The sequence below is a fragment of the Canis aureus genome, chromosome 38 (genome assembly GCF_053574225.1).
Source record: "Canis aureus isolate CA01 chromosome 38, VMU_Caureus_v.1.0, whole genome shotgun sequence".
Lineage (NCBI taxonomy): Eukaryota > Metazoa > Chordata > Mammalia > Carnivora > Canidae > Canis > Canis aureus.
In genome coordinates, this window is record NC_135648.1 from 1,830,005 (window position 1) to 1,847,933 (window position 17,929).

At 62.1% G+C, this 17,929-nt stretch overlaps 1 protein-coding gene across 3 annotated transcripts in view; it reads right to left on the reverse strand.

The window, feature by feature from the left end:
- The window catches only part of KCNJ10 (potassium inwardly rectifying channel subfamily J member 10), a 28,960-nt gene that overhangs the window by 5,847 nt on the left and 5,184 nt on the right, over window positions 1-17,929 (reverse strand). Inside the window, exons 1-2 of one of the 3 annotated variants that reach the window (XM_077886867.1) lie at window positions 7,352-7,588; window positions 7,086-7,260 (exon numbers count right to left, since the gene is read on the reverse strand). The exons of 1 other annotated variant lie outside the window; for it this stretch is intronic. In XM_077886867.1, coding sequence (XP_077742993.1) covers window positions 7,086-7,190 — 105 coding nt within the window. In that variant the 5' untranslated portion in view covers window positions 7,191-7,260; window positions 7,352-7,588. Of the gene's footprint in view, window positions 1-7,085; window positions 7,261-7,351; window positions 7,589-17,929 lie in introns of those variants that run through there. One more of the 3 variants, XM_077886866.1, reaches the window with a different exon arrangement.

The window sequence follows — 17,929 nt, forward strand, 5'->3', positions numbered from 1 at the left end:
TCAGGGTCGTGAGATCGAGCCCCCTCGTGTCTGGGTCCACGTTCAGCCGGGAGTCTACTTGAGCTTCTCTCTCTCCCTCCCCCCTCTGTCCCTCTCTGTTTCTCTCTCTCTCAAATGAATAAAAAAAAAAAAAAAAAAAGGATTGTGATCACTTGGGAATGTCGGAGGGAGGGCAGTTATCAGCAGGACCCAGCCTGGGGTGACCAAGAACAAGTCACACCAAGTGGCCTAACTTCCCTCTAAGACAAGGTTACTAGATGGGCAGTCACAGCAAGGCAACAGATAAAGTGTGTCTATGCAAGATTTTTGACAAGATCTCTCCTTCTGTCCTTGAGGATAAGACCACGAAAAATGAGCAGAATGCCGCTCCGATGCTGGGGACTAACCCACACAAAAACGAGTGGTGCTCCTGAGGGGATCATGACGGCCTGGGATCTGTTTTCTCGTGACGTCCCACAGAGCTTTATCTTCGGCCTCACCCCATTCAACATTCATGACAGTAATCCTATTCAAAACTATACAGCACATGGATTACAGGGATGGCACAAAGCAGGGATGGATCGCAGATGCAAGATCTGGACAGAATCAGGATCCAGGAGGAGCCAAATCTAACAAAAAAAGGTATCAGGTAGGTGTACATACTGGAGTCCAAGAATCACCTGAGCCATTCCGGATTGGAAAGATGGGATGCATTTTGGTTAAAACAAGCAATGCTATTTTTTTTTTTTTTTTTTTTTTTTAGAGATTTTATTTATCTGAGAGCACTAGCAGGGCGAGTGGCAAAGGCAGAGGGAGAAGCAGCTCCCCCTGAGCAGGGAGCCCGACGCGGGGCTCAGTCACAGGACCGCGGATCATGACCTGAACTGAAGGCAGATGCTTCACCGACGGGGCGTCCCAGCGATGCTGTCTAAGCTACTCTTCAAGTATGTAGAATAAGGAAGTCGTTGACTCTGCTCACCCTGTACCTGCCGTTTTGAGTCTCCGAGGACAGTCAGGCTATGAGAGGATTCAGAACCAGAGCGTGTAAGGAGTGGCTGAGGGAGGCGGGGAAGTTAGTGGGGAGAAGAGACCACCTAGGGGTACGAGAGGCTGTGTGCAGGTATTTGGTTTGAAGTTGCTGTCACGTGAACGAGGCTTTGGCCTTGTCCTTTGCCATCTAAGAGGAGCCACCAGGACCAATGAGTTCGCAGCACAGGAGCAAAGATTCCGGACTGCTACGACAGAGATCCAGGTAACAGTCCGGACTTCCATACGCGGAAAGAGCTTCTCCAAAGGTAGACAGTGCTCTGTCCCTGGAGGCGTTCAAGGGCAGGGTGGACAGCACTGGGCAGGGTCTACGGAGGGAATCAAGGCCTGGACAGAGGCAGGGACGGTCTGCTAGCTTTCACCTGCACTCACGGCAGATCAGGATGCCTGCCTGCCGCCTGCCTGCACACCTTCTCTCCCCGCACCTCCTACGGTGACGTTCCCAGACCCGTCATCAAAGTCTTAGCTTTGTATCTTCAGGAAGGGAGGCTCTCAGGGCCCAGGGGAAAGCTTCTCATTCCCAAAATGAAAGTCTACGATTATATATCATGCTGCAGCTCATAAAATACGTAATTTGACCCTCGTACCATGAACTAAATACAAAAGTCATCATGAGAAACAGGCTCAGTGGGACGCCTGGGTGGCTCAGCGGTTGAGCATCTGCCTTCAGCTCAGGGCACGACCCCGGGGTCCTGGGACCGAGTCCCACATCGGGCTCCCTGCAGGGAGCCTGCTTCTCCCTCTGCCTGCGTCTCTGCCTCTGTGTGTGTGTGTGTGTGTGTGTGTGTCATGAATGAATAAAATAAAACCTTAAAAAAAAAAAAAAAAAGAAAAGAAAAAAGAAACAGGCTCAGAGATTTATCCCAAACAAGTCAGTGGTAGAGATGAGACCAGAACCTGGGTCTTCCAGTTCCTGGTCCAGAACCTTTTTTTTTTCTTTTTACTTTTTTAAAGTAGGCTCCACACCCAATGTGGGGCCCGAATTCACAACCCTGAGATCGAGAACGGCACGCTCCCCTGACCGAGCCAGCCAGATGCCCCCAGAACTTTTCAATCATAGCAACTTCCGCGTACCCAGGCTCATCCCCATGGGTGTCATGGGCTCAGGACGTGCCTCCGGGGTGCCCCGCGTGCAGGGTCCCAGCTGCGCCGCAGGAGGCAGAGCCTAAAGCTTCCAGAGCCCAGCGTCAGGCCTACAGATCCGGGCGCTGCAGATTTTGGCTCCTGGCTCCAACGCTTTGTTGTGATTGCCGCCTCCAGCCGTGTGCCCTCTGCCGCCAGCCTTTCCGTCTGCCTCCTCCAGCTGCTCCCAGCTGTCGTGCCACCTCCCACAGCCAGGCAGCTTTGTTCTCCGAGGTGGCCCGAGTCAGAAGCAGATAAACAAGCTGCGCCGCGCTGCCAGCTGGCGGGGCTCCGAGGAAGGGACCAGGCCCAGCCCTGAGCCCCATGGGGTCTCCCGCTGCCCCACCTGGCTCACCCACGCTCGCTCCCTCCTCTAGAGGGTGCTGCTCCCCCAGAACAGTCCTAGTCGGACCCCGGGGGCCAAGGTCTCCAGAACTCTGAACACAAAACCAGCCCCCGAGGGGTGAAGACACAGACACGGAGACCCCGGGCTTCCCGCTCCAGGAACTGTGCTTGTGGTTATTCCTCTAAAACAAAGGCCAGTCACACCCACGGTGGTGTCTGCCCGCGGCCTCAGCGCACCCCACGCCGGCCTCCCGCCGGCCTCCCCTTCCCCGGGACGGGTGGGCCACGGGCCTTTCCTGAGTACACTCCGCTCTGGGCCAGCGCACCGCTCTGCTGATTCTCGCAACTAAAACTGATCCATGGCTCCCGACTGCCTGTAGGAAACGCTGCAGGCCTCTGAGCACAGCCTTCAAGGCCTTTCGGGTTTGGTCTCTGCCTACCGGCTGGCTTGGTTCCTGCCGCGTCTCTGCACGTCTCCTGCCGCGTTCCTGCTCCAGCTCTGCAGAGAGCCTGCGGTTTCATCCTTTCCACCTTTGGACCCGCGTTCACACTGACCTGCTCCAAGCCTCCCCGCCTCTGACCTCCGGCTTAGCTCTCAGAACTGGACTCAAGTGTCTGTTGGCCCCTCATGACCATCAAAGGCATCAAAGAAATAGTCGGTGTCCGTCTCCCGGGCCTCACCCCAGCACGGGCTGGTGAAGCCTGGCCTTGAACACGCTCCTGTTTCAGCACATCAGAGTGCTTTGCAACCACGTGGTCGCCCTTGTGGGTCATCTGTGGCTTCTTCACTGACGCCCGGACGGGGCCTTTCACCTGTTTCCCCAGCACCGGGGACAGTTTGCTACTAAAGACTGACCGGAGGCCCACCTGGAGGCCCAAGAGAGGGAGGGCTGCAGCCTCGGATGAGCGCACGGGAGCTGGGTGCTGAGCTCGCAGAGACCTCCAGGTGGAGCCAAGGTACAGTGGGAGGGACCCAGGCTTAGCCCCAGCCCTGGCCCCACTGCTGCTGCGGCCCTACAGATGCTGCCCTCAAAGGGCAGGAGAGCGCAAGTCCCTGAGGCATCCGTCCGAGCTCCTCTGAATCGGCGGAAAGATGGAGACAGACGATGAGCTCATAAATGGCCACGGGCGCGGGGGCACATCAGGCCAAGGTAAGTGGGGGGAAAGGATGCTTCTCCCCCCACCCGCCCTCCCCACACAGGGGCCACGGCAGATGCACCGGGAAGAGCCGAGCACCTTCTCCCAAAACCCGACAGCTCGGAGCGGCGGAAAGCGACCCTGAGCAAAGAGCTTGGTCCGTTTTCCCCTTTGCCTGAAAGCAGCTTTGGTCCGGCGCTCCCTGCCTTCACTCCCGAACGTGAACAAACCCTCCTCCCTGCTGCCCCTCAGGCTCCCTAAATGGTCAAGGCGCCGTCCTGCTCCGGGGGCCACACTCGGGCTCCCCTTCCTCCGGGCAGCATTCATCCGATGGCCTGATGGCGGGGAATCTGCTCCTCCTGCTCCTCCTCCATCATCTCGCTCACCTCCTGCTCGACCTTTGCCCCCTCAAGCCCCTGCAGTGCTTAATCCGGCTTCAGTGCCCACGGGGTATTCGGAGGAGAATCCTTATTGCATGACTGAGTCGACGTGTGGCGTGTGCGTGTGCAGCGAGCCTCAAGGCCAGGTTGTCCCCCAAGCCCCCCACCCCATAAGCCTCCCAGTGCCTCTCCCAGCTCAAAAGTCTCCGCCTCATGGGTCAAGGACAGACCAGACTCCGCCAGGCAGGAGTGGCCTCCCGGCATCTGCTTCCAAACCCCCTTCCAGCCTTACCTCCCACCCCTCTCCCAGCCGCTCCCCGCCGCACAGGCCCATGCGTTCGCGCCCTCTCCCTCCCTGGCCTCCCCTCTGTCCCTGTCCCTACACACCCAGGATAAACCTGTTCAAACGACCCCTCTCCCACGGAGCCTCTGGTAACCCCTCCCTCGTCTGAGTCTCCAGATGCACGCCCGCGTATCGCCACCTGCGTGGTCTACGGGGTGGACCCGACACCCGACCTCTCTTCTACTCCAAGCAGGCTAACTGAACTAAGGATTCAGGCATAACCCACTTCCGTGGCCCTGATGTGTGCTCAGCACAACATAGGACACATAGTAGGTGCTCCAGAAGCGTGTCGGGAGTGGACTGCAGGCTCCTGAAGGGTGGGCACCATTGTCCCCACGCACAGGTCGCACAGGACGTCGCCCTGGTCCAGAGCCTCTCCGCTGAGGCCCTCTTGTCCTTCCTCTTTGCTTGGATCTTCTCTCAACTTTTCACATCTTCTCTTCTTCCCAAACACACAGAAACCCCCCAAACTAGTCCTCAACACTAACACCTGCAAACCAGCGGAGCCCTCTGGTCTGCGGAGCCCTTGTCACGGCAGGAAGACCTGTGCGCTTCCAGCCTCGGGATCCTGTCTGTTCGCCTCGGGATCCTGTCTGTTCGACGGACGCTTTCCCTAGTCTCTACGGGGTGCCAGGTCCTAAACCCGACCCTGGAGTTAGGGAGATGAATTGGATGTTGATTCTGGCCTTGGGGACCTTCCAAGCCAACAGGGGAGGCAACCATAGCCCAGGCAGGAAGTGGTGAGAGCCCCAGACGCGGCACCTGGGAGGTACCAGGGAACTTGCAGAGGGAAAGGCAACGTCTGGCTCAAGGGAGCAACCCCTGAACTGTTGTTATCCTCCATTTAGAGCAGGAAGCAAAGTCAGCGACTAACACCCGGGGGTGGAGTCCTCCATACCGGCCTCTCTTGCCCAAGAAAGGCTTTACAGAGTGAGGAGGCCTTGGCACTGGCCTGAAGGGTAGGCAAGATCCAGACGGTTGGGGGGGACACCCGGGGAAGGGGGGGTACCCGGGGAAGGGGAGGGTGTGCGCAGAAGTCACAATCCTGAAAAACTCCAGAGCCAGCCAGGGAGGAGGAGCCAGTTTTGGCTGCAGGATTGGGAGCACAAGAAAGACTCTTAGTAGGACCAACTGGGAACACAGTGATGCCCCCCGTCCCCGGCCCCCAGCACCTCTGCCTTGGGGCCCGCTCCCTGTGCTTAAAGGTTGAGCGGCCAGATGAGGGGCAGCCAGCAGGGCGGGTGGGCAGGTGAGCGCCCTGGGCTCCTATGGGGATGAGGGGGATGACAGGGATGAGGGGCTGAGCCCTGGCTCCCCAGCTGGGGCCCTAGCCTCTCGCCAGGTGCCAGGCCTTCACTGTGCCGCCAGGTGACTTCATTTTTTTTTTTTAAGTTTTTATTTATTTATTCATGAGAGACACAGAGAGAGGGGCAGAGGCTGGATCCAGGACCCCGGGCCACGCACTGCGCCCAAGGCAGACACTCGCCCACTGGCCACCCAGGCGTCCCCCCCCCACCCCAGGTGGCTTCTCTTCTTTGGCTGTGGAGTATTTCCTCTTCCTAACGTTTGGTTCGGGGAAATGGGAGCAGAAAGAGGGGGCGACTTTCATTTGGCGAATGAATGCCCACCTTCCGGGCAGCACTTCGCATCCCATCCCATCCTGCCGTTGGGAGGAGTGTGTAACAGTTTCTGCGGTCACAGTCGTCACAGTCGCTGAGGAACCCCGGGGCGGGGGAGGGGGGGAGCCCCGGTGACAACGTCCAGGCAGCGGAGCCCAGATCAGTACCTTGGCTGGATTCCAAAGTCCTTTCTCCTACAGCGTCAGGCTGACAAGACAGTGACTTTGCCTTCCTGAGCAAATCCCACACTCAATCCCCGGAGAAGGTGACACCTCTACCCGCTGGGGGTTAGCAGGGGCCAGACAGGGACCTGTCACCAGCCCAGACACCCAGGGGGCATCCCGTGATTGGCAGCGATGCTCTGCGTGGGAGAGAGTGCTCTAACCTCTGGTCCCTTTTGGTTTGCGTGGCACGTCCCCACTGTCCCCTCGTACTTGGTGCCGCCCGACACTAACGTGTACCCCCCTCCCCCGCTCCATCCTTGTCACTCCTCCTGGCCTGTGTCGCCCCACGCGTCTGAGCGGCTTGTCCTTCAGCCTCCTGCGTCCTGCCTTGTGAAGACGGTGATGTGCAGGCCGGGCGCTATCCCGCTGATCACAGCTCTAACCTTTGACCTCCCCATCACACTCTGCCCTCTGGTCCTCTGTCTACACCCCAGGCCCAGGGGGTCTGCCTCGGTGGAGGCATCGTGAGTCCTCCTCCAGACTCCTGTTCTCCCCTTTCCTTCCTCCAGAAAAGAGCCTCTTGATTTAGGGGTTTGGAGATGGGATCAGAAAGGGGAGGCAGTGCCCCCGGGACAGGCGGGGGCCCCACTCTGGCTGTGAACCAGTGCAGTCCGTTGAGGCTCGAAGGTGTCTCTGAACCAACCACCATGGGGCGAGCGCAAGCGAGTAGATGGGCAGAAACAGGCAGTTGCGGTACCAGCTGGCCCCCGCGTCCCACCCCAGCGCCGTGTCCTGTGTCGGGGAAGCCCCGGCGCACACGGAGGGCCTTGGAGCACTCTCGGCCCCAGAACCCAGGCCGGGCCGTCGGAGCACCGCATCCTGGAGGCAGCGAGAGGGGGTCGGCCTCAAGGATGCCTAAGACCCCGCCAGGGCCTAAGGGAAGCGTTACCTGGTGGGAAGTGGGCTGGACGGGGAAGCGGGACACAGGTGCAGCCTCCACCCGCCACGACCAGCGGTGCCCTGGGCAACGTCTCAGCCCGTCTGGCGGTCGCATCCGTTCTGCTTCTCAAACTAGTGTGCCGGGAGGGACCCGGAGCCACCCAGCTTGATGTAATGTATCCTTCCTGCGATGACAGTGTCACTCAGAGACTTTGAGGGAAAAATCTTGTTTTCCAATGAAACAAACGGCATAATAGAGTCGAATGAAAAATTTACCTAATCCAAAAAGCTAAACAGAGTTCTGGGATGTCTGACGTGTGACGGAGAACGGCTCATCCCCGTATCTTCTCGGGGGCCTTCCCCCCCTCAGCCTCCCAGGACCACTGCTGGGGGGGTTGGGGTGCCCTGTCTTTGGAGATTATCAAGGTTCCTTGCCACTTCGAGACCCCGTGTCCAGCCAGAGCCCTCCCCCTCCCTTGGGGAAGAGGAAATGGCCACTCAGCCTCCCGTCCCCAAACATATTATCTCTTCTTTGGGCACCAACTCCAACCTGAATCGGGACCCCGGAAGCTTCCAAGGAGATCAGCTGCTTTGGGGGCCTGAAGAGAAGCATGTGTGGGCTTCGGGGTGTCCTTAAAGGGGAGAGGGGGGAGGAGGAGGGGGCGGGTCTGAGAGGGAGGCCAGCAAGAAAAGCGCACCGGGTTATGTAAGCCCTCGAGGCTGGAAGAGGAACGGAATTGGGTTCGGGGTTCTTTTCAGACGAGATGCCTCGATTCATTAATCTGCCTCCAAGAAAATAAACAAATAGAAACAGAGCCAGATGCACACAAATCTCGAGGTGGGGAAAGGAGGGCAGCGTGTGTGGTTCCGGGGCCTGCTTTTCCAGCTGAGTCACTGAGCCTCCCTCCGTCTGCCACCCCTCAGCTCCTTCCCTTCCCTCCCATCCTCTGGCCTCGGCCTGACACCAAGGCCCTGGCCCAGGGAAGAATAGGCTTTTCTTCCCTTGTGTCAACGTTTGGAAAGTTCTCATAGTCTGATCAAAAGAAAGGATAAAAGCCTTCAAAGCATTTCCTGGGAGCCTGTGACCCCTGTCTGGCCCTTCTGACCCCTCTGTGTGTTTTCCGGTCAAGAGAGGGAGGGACACAGAGAGGGGGCCACGGCCGATGTTCTCGGCTGTGCAGGCACCACCCCTGCCTGTGGGTGTGGGCTGATCGGGAGCGCGGCCCCTTGCTCTGCCCCGACCCCCAGGCAGGGTCTCCTGTCCCCACAATCCTGCAGAGAACCGCCCCGGGGTGGGGGGGGGGCGATCGCAAGGACCCCCCCTCTCCAGCTGGAGCGAGGATGACTTCCTGGCACATGCAGCACCTGGGCACGGACTCTGGACGCCCCCGCCCCACCCGCCACCCCACTCGGAGCACAGTCCCTCCCCGGCTGGGCACCGGGCCGCTGTCTGCACCCACTCCGCGTCTGGGGCCGCAGGGCTGCCCCTGCTCACTCCGTGCGAGGCACCTGGCTCGGGAGGACACAGGAGGCCCCGGTGCCCCCACAGCCCCAGCGCCGGCCCCATCCAGGTCCTCGCCTCAGAAGAACCGCTGTCCCCAATGTCAGTCCACCCTCCTCACCTCAACGGGGGAGCCAGACCCCCATCAGTGCGGGGTCAGACACCGCCGCTGCTATCTAGGGTCATCAGCAGCCAGGGGGTGCTGCGGAGGCTGCCAGGACGCGGAGAAGGCCTGGGTCCGGCGGGGGCCTGGAGACAGGGCAACTGTCGGAGGGACCGAGGTGTCCGCTCACCTCTTCTCCCTGTGGCAGCCGGCCCTCACCTGCCTCACCTGCCGGGCTCCTGGGGCCGCCACACGGGATCCATCCCCAGGGGCCCCCTTCCGCTTGAGGGCATCATCCAGGCGAGAAGCTCCAAGCATTCTTGCAGACAGGCAGGTGCTGCAGGACCGCCCAGGGGGCAAGGGTAGGACGGACAAGGGGGGCTCCGGGCGAGCCCTCTGCTCCCGCCACCAGGGGGCAGGACGCCCCAGCACTGGCCGGCGTCTCCACCCCTACCCTTCCCGACAACCCCCCCCACCAGCCCTCTCCTTTTAACGGGGTGTCCGACTCTGGGTCTCGGCTCAGGTCATGACCCTGAGGTCCCGAGATTGACCTGCTTGGGCCCGAGCTCAGTGGGGCGTCAGCCTGAGATGCTCCCTCTGCGCCGCGGCCCCCCCCCCCGCCCCCACGCTCTACAAAAGAAAAAAAAACTGCCAATCCGAAAACAACCCAACAGGTCTCATGTCAGCAACATCAAATGGTCCCATCTAATATTTACTGGCGGGCAGCCAGGGCGGCGCAGCAGTTTAGCGCCGCCTGCAGCCCAGGGCCTGATCCTGGGGTCCTGGGATGGAGCCCCCCCGTCGGGCTCCCTGCATGGAGCCTGCTTCTCCCTCTGCCTGTGTCTCTGCCTCTCTCTCTCTCTCTCTGTGTCTCTCATGAATAAATAAATAAGTAAAATATTTAATAATAATAATATTTATTAGCAATGAAGTATCAGCCACCCTGAGAGCACGAGCCACATGGGTGACACCCCGAGCCACAGCCCTTCACCCTGCAGGGAGCGCCCCGCAGGCACAGCCCAGCTTCCCTCTCACAGCAAGGGCGTCCCGGCCTCCCCGCTCCCCCGGGGACCCCTGGTTTGGGAGCCCTTGCCCGGCTCCTGAGTGGCCCCTTCTAGGCTCTGAGATTTGGGGCAAAGCAGCTGAAGTCTCTGGTTTCCACTCCTTTCACCGCAAAGAGGGTGGAGGCCGGGCCTGTGGAGGGGTGTGGGGTGGGGGGCCGTGGGCTGCGGGTCGCTCCCCTCCTGCCTGTCCTCCCCCTCCCTGCACCCCCAGGCGCCCCTGCCCCAGGAGGGTGCTCAGGGATCCTCCCGCCCGTCTGGCTCTGGCTCTCACCCCGCCACCCTCTCTCCTCACCTCTGCCCTCTGCAGCGCCCAGCATCAGCTCCGCCTGCTCCCCTCACCTGCCCCCTTCACAGAGTCACCCCCGGCCTCCCTCCAGCCCGGTGTCTGAGTGGGCGCCAGGCCCCACCAGTCCTGCCTTTGGGGGCGTCTCTCAGTCCCCATCAAGCAGCCTTAAGTCCAGCCGCAGGTTCTCAGTGGGTCCCCCAGGGAGCACTGCAGTGACCTGCCCCCCCCCCGGTGCCCTGCACCCCTCAGCTGGCTCGGCCTGTATCCCAATGCTCCCCGGAACCCTCCAGTGGGTCCCAGGGCCCCGGGAGCTTCCTGACGGAGCCTTCAAGGCCCTTCCCGCCTGATTCTACCCTGGGGGTCGCGGCCCCTTCTTGTGGCCCTTGTCCCTAAGTACCCCATCTGGCAGCGGCCAGGTTAGGTCGCCTGTGACCCACGACTGCACCCCCAAGGGCTCCTGTGCTTCCTCCGCCTGCGAGCGGCTGCAAGGGGCTCAGCACCTGCTGCTCCTGCTCCTGCTAGCGGGGCGCCCTAGTTACCTTCAGGCTGCCCCCGCCCCCACTCTCTGCCTCAGGCTGTCCCAGCCATCGCCCCTGCCGCCCATGTCCCTCGTCCCGCACATGGTGACACAGAGCACCGTTTCCTGTCGTTAGCCTGACAGATGAGGCCTACGTGTTATCCACATGTTGGGCCACAGCCGAGGGCCCTATCCCCAACCTCCCCACTAGTGTCCCCTCGGGTCCCTGCCTCGCTGGAGCTCTGTCCTTCTTTTCATTTCCCCAGGGCTCCATCTCCTCCCTAAGGAGGCAGGAAACCCTCCCATTGCACGGTCCGGACTACGCGGGATGGAGCGTGTGGAGTCTGTAAAGCCCTCATGCCCTCATAAGATTTTACTATTATCCTACTTTGCAGATGAAGGAAAGTATCTCCTGAATTCGAGAAAGCAGGGCGGGGGGGGGGGGGGCCGCGGCCCTTCCCTCGCCCTGCCTCTCCGATGCCCCAGGGCTCGATGCCACTCAACCAGCCTCCGCCCCCCACCTCCCCTCCAGGGTAAGGGACTTGTGAGGTACCACGGACTATGGCCCCAGAGTTGGAGGAGGCTTCCAATCCCCTCTCCTTCATCCCACCTGCTCCTCATTCCCAAGAGGAGGTTCCTCCCAAACCCCTTCAACCTGCCGAGGGATGCCCAAGACCAGGCTCCCCAGGGACTCCCTTCGGCCCTCTGCCCTCCAGCTTGCCCCCAGCCGGGGGGGGGGGGGTGCCTCCAGGCAGCTGGCGGGCTTCTCAAAGCCAGGATGGCCAGGCTCCAGGAGACAAGGGTTTGGGTGGGGAGGCCAGTGAGCCACTGAGCGGTCACCAGATCTGCCAGTGGGGCCAAACAGGTGGGACCTGTTCCTTAGGGTCCCAGGGACCCGTGGGGCTCCCTCCCTGAAGGAGGATGGGGCCGATGAGATCCCAGCCCAGGGCCCCCCCACTTCCTTATCTGTGGTCTCAGAAGTTGCACTGGCTGCGGTGGGGGGAAGGGCTGGGCCTTGAGGGGGTGCAGGCTCCCAGAGGGCAGGGGGCGGGGGGGGGCAGAGGAGAACGCCCCCATGCCTGGGCCCCCTCCAGGGGTCGCTGCAGCTGCCCCCTCCCTCTGGAAGGACCCTGCCCACCCTCCCAAACAAGAGACCATTTTCTGAACTGATTTGGGACCTGTATCTTGTTTATTTGTGTCCTCTGCGGCAGCCTGGCTACGTATTTCTTAAGACAGCTCCCCCGTCCCCAGGTCCCTTCCCTGTGCGTGACTTGCTTCATCCCTGGGAGACCCTTTCTCCCAGCTTCCATCCAAGTTTTCACTTTGGAACCGTCGGGGCCACTGACAGGGTCTCCCCATCAGCCTTTGCTCTGGGTGAAGAGCTGCCTTTTCCGTAGCTTCCCTCAGCCCTCCTCCATCACGCTCCCCAGATACTCTCTAGCGAGGGACCAGATGGGGAAACTGAGGCCCACAGTGGGGGGCCTTCATGCCAGGAATCCAGGGTCCGCCGTGGGAGGTCGACCCCTCTCCCACGGTTCAGGGTTAGTCAGCTCTGGCCCTGGGCTCCTGCCTAGACCCCCCAGACCACCCTGGGGCCTGGTGCTCCTTGAGTGACGGAGGACAAGAGGCTAAGCTTGGGAGGCCGGAGAAGCCGGGACAGGAGGGCGCGGGCAGGGGAAGCGGCTGACCCACCTCGAAGCCCCGATCGCAGCTGGGACAGAGTCTGGGGTCACCCGGGTCTGCCGGCCTCCCCAGCACCAGCACCTGCTGTCCTCCCTCGGCCCTCCCGGCGTCCCCTGCGCAGCCCACCCAGCTCCTCTCAGTCCTTGGATGGGCCGTGCTTCCTTCGCCCACAGCTCCCGGCAGACAAGGGGGCCGCCTCGGGAAGCCCTGTCCCCCTCCCCCCAGCCTCCTCCTAGGCCTCCGCTGAGAGGCCACTTTCCCCGGGAGGCCTCTGCAGACGTGCCCCCCGCCCCGTGTGGGTCGCCCCACCGTGCCACGAGCCGGGACCCGCCCGCAGCAGGGTCGCCCGTGCTCCGGGACGGAGGTGGGCAGTGTCGCCGCCTGCACTGCATGTGCAGCCCAGACGCAGCAGGTGAGCCGACCGCTCAGGAGGAGCCCCGGGCAGGTGACCACCTCTTACCCGAGGGCCACAGGACGCACGTGCTGGGAGGCCCTCGGGTCATCGCAGGGGCTTCCCCGGCTCCCCCAAGAGGAAGCAAGGCCTGGGAGTCACTTCCCTCTGACCATGCAGCTGGTCGGTAGCACATGTGATTTTCGATCAGAGTCAGAACACGAATCCTGACTTCTTCCCCCAAGATCCTATGCTGACCTGGGGTCGTGAAGGGCCAGCCGGTATAGGGCCAACCTTGGACGTGACCCCCGGAGCTTGTACCCTGGCCACGCACGGCCACAGCCCAGGGCACGGCCCCACCCTGAGGTCTCCAGAGCCCCTTGGCCTCGCAGCGGCTGGCCCAGAACCACGCCAGCGAGTACAGCTGGGGATCCCACGGCCCCCGGGGGGCTCAGGGTGTCACGGGAACTTCCTCCCAGGCCCCCCAGCCTCTGCTCACTGAGACACCAAAGGTGGACCCCTCTGTCTCATCAGGATCGTTCCACTCCCTGACCCCTCCCCTTGGCCTAGCAATACCTTCCCCCCAGGAAGTGCTTCCTGTTGCATCTAAATGTACGTACTGCTGTCCAAGCAGTCTGTCCTCATCGTTACCCCCGGTGGAGCCAGAGACCCAAGGTACCCTGTCCTTACGATGCATGTTTAGGGAACTGAGCCCTCGATCCCCTTGCCTCCTCGGGGCTCCTGGTTCCGCCTACAGAGAACCACCCTGACCCTCACGCCGGGAAGTCTGAGGGGCCCCCATCACCAGGAGGGAGCCCCCCTATCCACCCCCACTGTCCCGCTTACTCCTAACCACCGCCCCCATTTGAAGACCAGCATGGGGCGGTGGAGGAGGTGGGGGGCATGAAGACACATTAGACATGTCGAGATTCTAGATGGATCTAGAACGAGGTGCGGAGGCGGCTGCCGCCCCTGCCTCCCCGTCGCAGTGGCAAAGGGCCTGGGTGCAGCCGGGGGGCTTCTCTCTCCAACAGGGGACGTGTGAGGGGACCTCCAGCGGCAGAAGGACACACCAGAGAGGAAGGGGGTGCCCTGAGCGAGGAAGACCAGAATGTGGGGGCCAGAGGGGGGAGCCCTGGGGGGGGGTGAGGGGTGGAGGGCCCTGTGCCATTCTGACAGAAGGGAAACATCACGGAAGTGAACGTCCGACGATGACACTCGCGGGCGAGCGAACCAGGGTCAGCACCGCCCCCCACCTGAGGGAGTTGCCCCCCGACCCCGCGCCCCACCCCAGGTCTTGGGGTCCTGGTGGGCCCTCTGTCTCTTCCCTGTTTAGACCGCCTGCTTCCAAAAGATGCCCAGGCCCGGATGAGCAGGGCAGGCCCAGGCGTCCCCGTAGACCCCACACAGACGCGGGCTGTGGGCGGGAAGGCCAGAGCAGGCGTCTCCGAGGACTCGGGGTCAACAGAGGGCTCTGGAGCCTGGCCGGGGGTGCTGGGTTTCTCTCTCCAGCCACGCAGAATCGGTGGCAGGAGTGGGGCCGGCGGGCCAGTGGGAAATGGAACGAGGCAGGCTCACGCCGCCAGCAGTCAGGGGAGGTCAAGGTGACTTTCGGAGGTTCTTTCTAGATCCAGAATCCTCTCTAAGGATTCGAGGTCCCTAGAATCGAGACCCTGTCGCCGTTGTCCACCCCGCTCCCTGCCCTACCACTCCCGCAGCTCCTTCCCAGGGGAGGTGGGCACCTTCGGGGGCGCGAGTCTCCCGAGTGAAGCCAAGAGACGGAGAGTAAGCCCCAGCCACCCCAGGAGAAACCCTCCACCTAGAGGCAACAGGCCTCCTCTTGGTCGCCGCCTGGCCACCCGAACCCACCGTGTCACCCCTCAGAGCCGGCCTGAGAACCAGAGCAACGAGAACTGCCCCCGCTGCCTCTCAGGCTGTGACGCGGGTGCACTGGGCAGATGCAAGGGACGGTCCCACAGGGCCCTGGCTGCCTGAGCTGGGCAGGCTGGGTTCGAGGGTTCTGCAGCCCCCCTGCCCCCCTCCAGTGTGCTCGGCTCAGCCGTGGGGCGGGGTCCCGGGCACTGAGACCCCCGAGGTGGGGTGGGGTGGGGTGGGCTACGGAGCCGTGCTCAAGTGACCAGCAGAGGAGGAGGAGGCCGTGTCCGTGGTTAACGAATAAGCGGCTGGGTCTGGGGCAGCGGGACATTACCCGCCCCAGGGCTACATTCACATTCTCGAGGTCACAACAAGTGCAAACTTGTTATAACCTGTGTTGGAGCAGCAGGGGGCAGCGAGGGCAAGGGGGGCGGCGGCTGGCGGAGGGGTGCACCGGCGACGGGGTGGGGTGGGGCGCGGGCAGGCGTGCAGGTGCATATGCACGTGGGTGGCCCGAGGACCACGGCGGGCCCCGGCTGGGCCTGCTGGGTCTGGGCGCATCCGCTCCAGCGTGCGTCGGGCCCTGTGTGTGGGGCTGCATAGATGAGTGTGTGCCTGTGTGTCCCTGCATATATGAGCCCGCGGAGGAGGAGCAGGGGCGGGAGCCGCGGCCCAGGCCCGGCATGTGGAACCCAGGAGTGGGTGCTGGGCGCGCCCCTTCCCCTTCGCTGGCCTCACAGAACCCGCATTCCAGCTCCGTCCACAGACTGCACCCCCACCCCGTCCGTGAGCCGGGACCTCTCCCCACCAGCGCCCATCTCCCTGGCCTGGCCCGGACAGGGCAGTGGGGGGTCGCCTCCTGCCCCTCCCCCCTGGCCCCGGGCCCACTCCCCCGCGCTCTCTTGGCCCTCAGGACACGGACACGGGGCGGGTGGGGGTGGGGGTGGGGGGAGGCTTTGAAAGCAGGTGACTGTTTGGGGGAACTCAGGGACAGAGCCCCCATTGTGCCCGCCCCAGAGCCGCCTCAATGGAGCTCTGCGGCACAAAGGGGCTTTGACAATGGGCAGCCCATTAGTATGCAGAGCCTGCCCCTCAGCCCTCTCCCTGTCCCACAGCCCAGAGGAGGGAGCTGGGGGCTGCTGGCCTGCCTGTGGAGGCAGGGGGTGGGGCAGCGCCCAGACCTGAGAGAGGTTAGCCCATAGGGGCTCCCCGAGGGAGCCTAGCCAGGGGCCCCCAAACCAGCCACCTGCCACACGGGCCCTGGCAAGTGGAAAAAGCCACAGGGACTGGTGGCGATGGAGGCGGAGGGGCTGCGGGGCCAGGCCGGGCCTGGAACGAAGCAGGTGGACAGTCTGAGCCCACCCACCTCGTGCCTCAGGTTTACCTCCACCCCCGGGACTCGTGTGGGCAGCAGAGGAGAGCAGAGCCGTGCACAGCAAGGTCTCAAGCCTGAGCCTGCCGGGGCTCTTAGGCCTTGCAGGTGGGGGCAGAACGGCCACGGGGTGCAGACCTGGAGTGTGCTCGGGGCTCGGGGCGTCGAGCAAGGGGGTGCCTGCAGCCTGCCTCAGGGGAGTGTGGCCAGGACTAGCTCTCCGCCCCCCCATGCAGGATGCGGGTCGTGTGCCTGCCCCGACCTCCCCCTCCAACGCTGGGGAAGAGGCTCCTCTCCTCCCACCCAGGGCACCCCGGCGCCCTCCTCCACCCACCACACCATCTGTGCCCGCAGGGGTCTCTGGGCCCAGGTACTGGGCCACTGCCCCAGGGCACCTCGGCTGGGGGGTTGGGGGCAGTGCAGGGGCTGAGGAGCCCGGAACGGGAAGGGGCAGCGGCCAGGACCTGTCCTGGTGCAGGGCTCCCGCACCACGTGAGAGGCAGTGTTGCCCAATCAAGACTTCCTCTGGTCGGGGCCAGAAACCCCCAGGAGAACGGGTTGAGGCCACTTTACAGAACTGCCCGCCACGAGGCAGGACAGAGGAGATCTTGGGGCTGGCTCACTTTCTCCACTTTTCAGCTGCGCTGATGGCCAGAGGCCCTCCAGGTCTGCCCTAGAGGCTTCCTGCTGTACCCCAGGGCCGGGGCGCTGGCTTGCCATTGCTGCGGGGGAGGGAAGGCCTGCTTCCTTCTCCGGTCAGGACACTGGTTCAGCACCCCACCCCACCCCTGCTCCCCAAGGAGTCTGGGGAGGCCGAGGGGCGGGGGACATAGGGCTAGGAGTTAGAACTCCTAGGTTCAGGGCCAGCAATCCTGTTAACCTTCCCAGGACCTTGGCCAAGTCCCTTTCCTTCCTGGCCCAGGAAGCCCCCCCTGGGAGGATCACCTGGGCCGCTTCCCGCCTTCATGGCCCAGGGAATTCAGGGGCAAGGCTCTGGGATGAAGGGCTCACGCGCATGGTGCAGCACCACACTAGAATCACGTCAAGTAATCTCCAACAACTCTAAAAAAATAGGCACTTTCTAAAAGCCCCATTTTATAGATGAGAAAACAGAGATGTGGATGATTTGCCCAAGATCACATAGCTAGTGAGCGGGCCCCATGTGTTAAACCACCCCGTACTGATCCCCATACTGAACCCCCACCCCATAGTGATCTCCCATTCCATAGTGATCCCCCCACCTCCTACTGATCCCTCCTACCCTGTACTGATCCCCCCATACTGATCCCCCACCCCATACTGATCCCCCATACTGATCCTCCCTATACTGATTCCCTCACCCCGTAGGATCCCCCCACCTCCCACTGATCCCCTGCCCCGTAGGATCCCCCCACCTCCTACTGATCCCCCCCACCTCGTAGGATCCCCCCTGCCTCGTAGGATCCCCCCACCTCCTACTGATCCCCCCACCCCATAGGATCCCCCCAGTGAGAATGCTCAAAGGAGCCCGGGCAGCTGAAGGAGATCAGTCAGGACACCTGCTTGGCTGCGGGTCTTTTGAAACTATTGTCTGAAGTTCCTCTGGACTAGCGCTTCTCAAAGTGTGGTCCAGGGACCCTGGGGGTTCCTGAGACCCTCTCAGAGGCTCGCTGGGGTCAGAACTGTCTTCCTAACAACGCTAAACGGGATTTGCTTCGCTGGCGCTCATTGTCTCGTGAGCGTTCAGTGGAGTTAGAGGCTGCGTGACACAGGATATGGCAGCAGGTGGGACACAGACGCAGACCTGAGGCATCGTCTGTCTGCCGCTCGGACGCACGTCCAAAAGACTTGTGAAAACGTGAGACGCCGCCACCCTTCTCACCAAAGGCGTCGTTTCTTCGTTTTTAAAAACACAGCTATTTTTCATTGACAACGTATTGTTCATGTTGACATGCGAGGGGGTTTGGGGTTGCTTTCCAACGAACCAAGAGATTATTTTCAGCCTCCTCGGTTTTCATTTCTAACGTAGCAATAAATCCAACTCAAAGAAACAAAAGCTCCCCGCAGCCCGCAGTGATTTCTG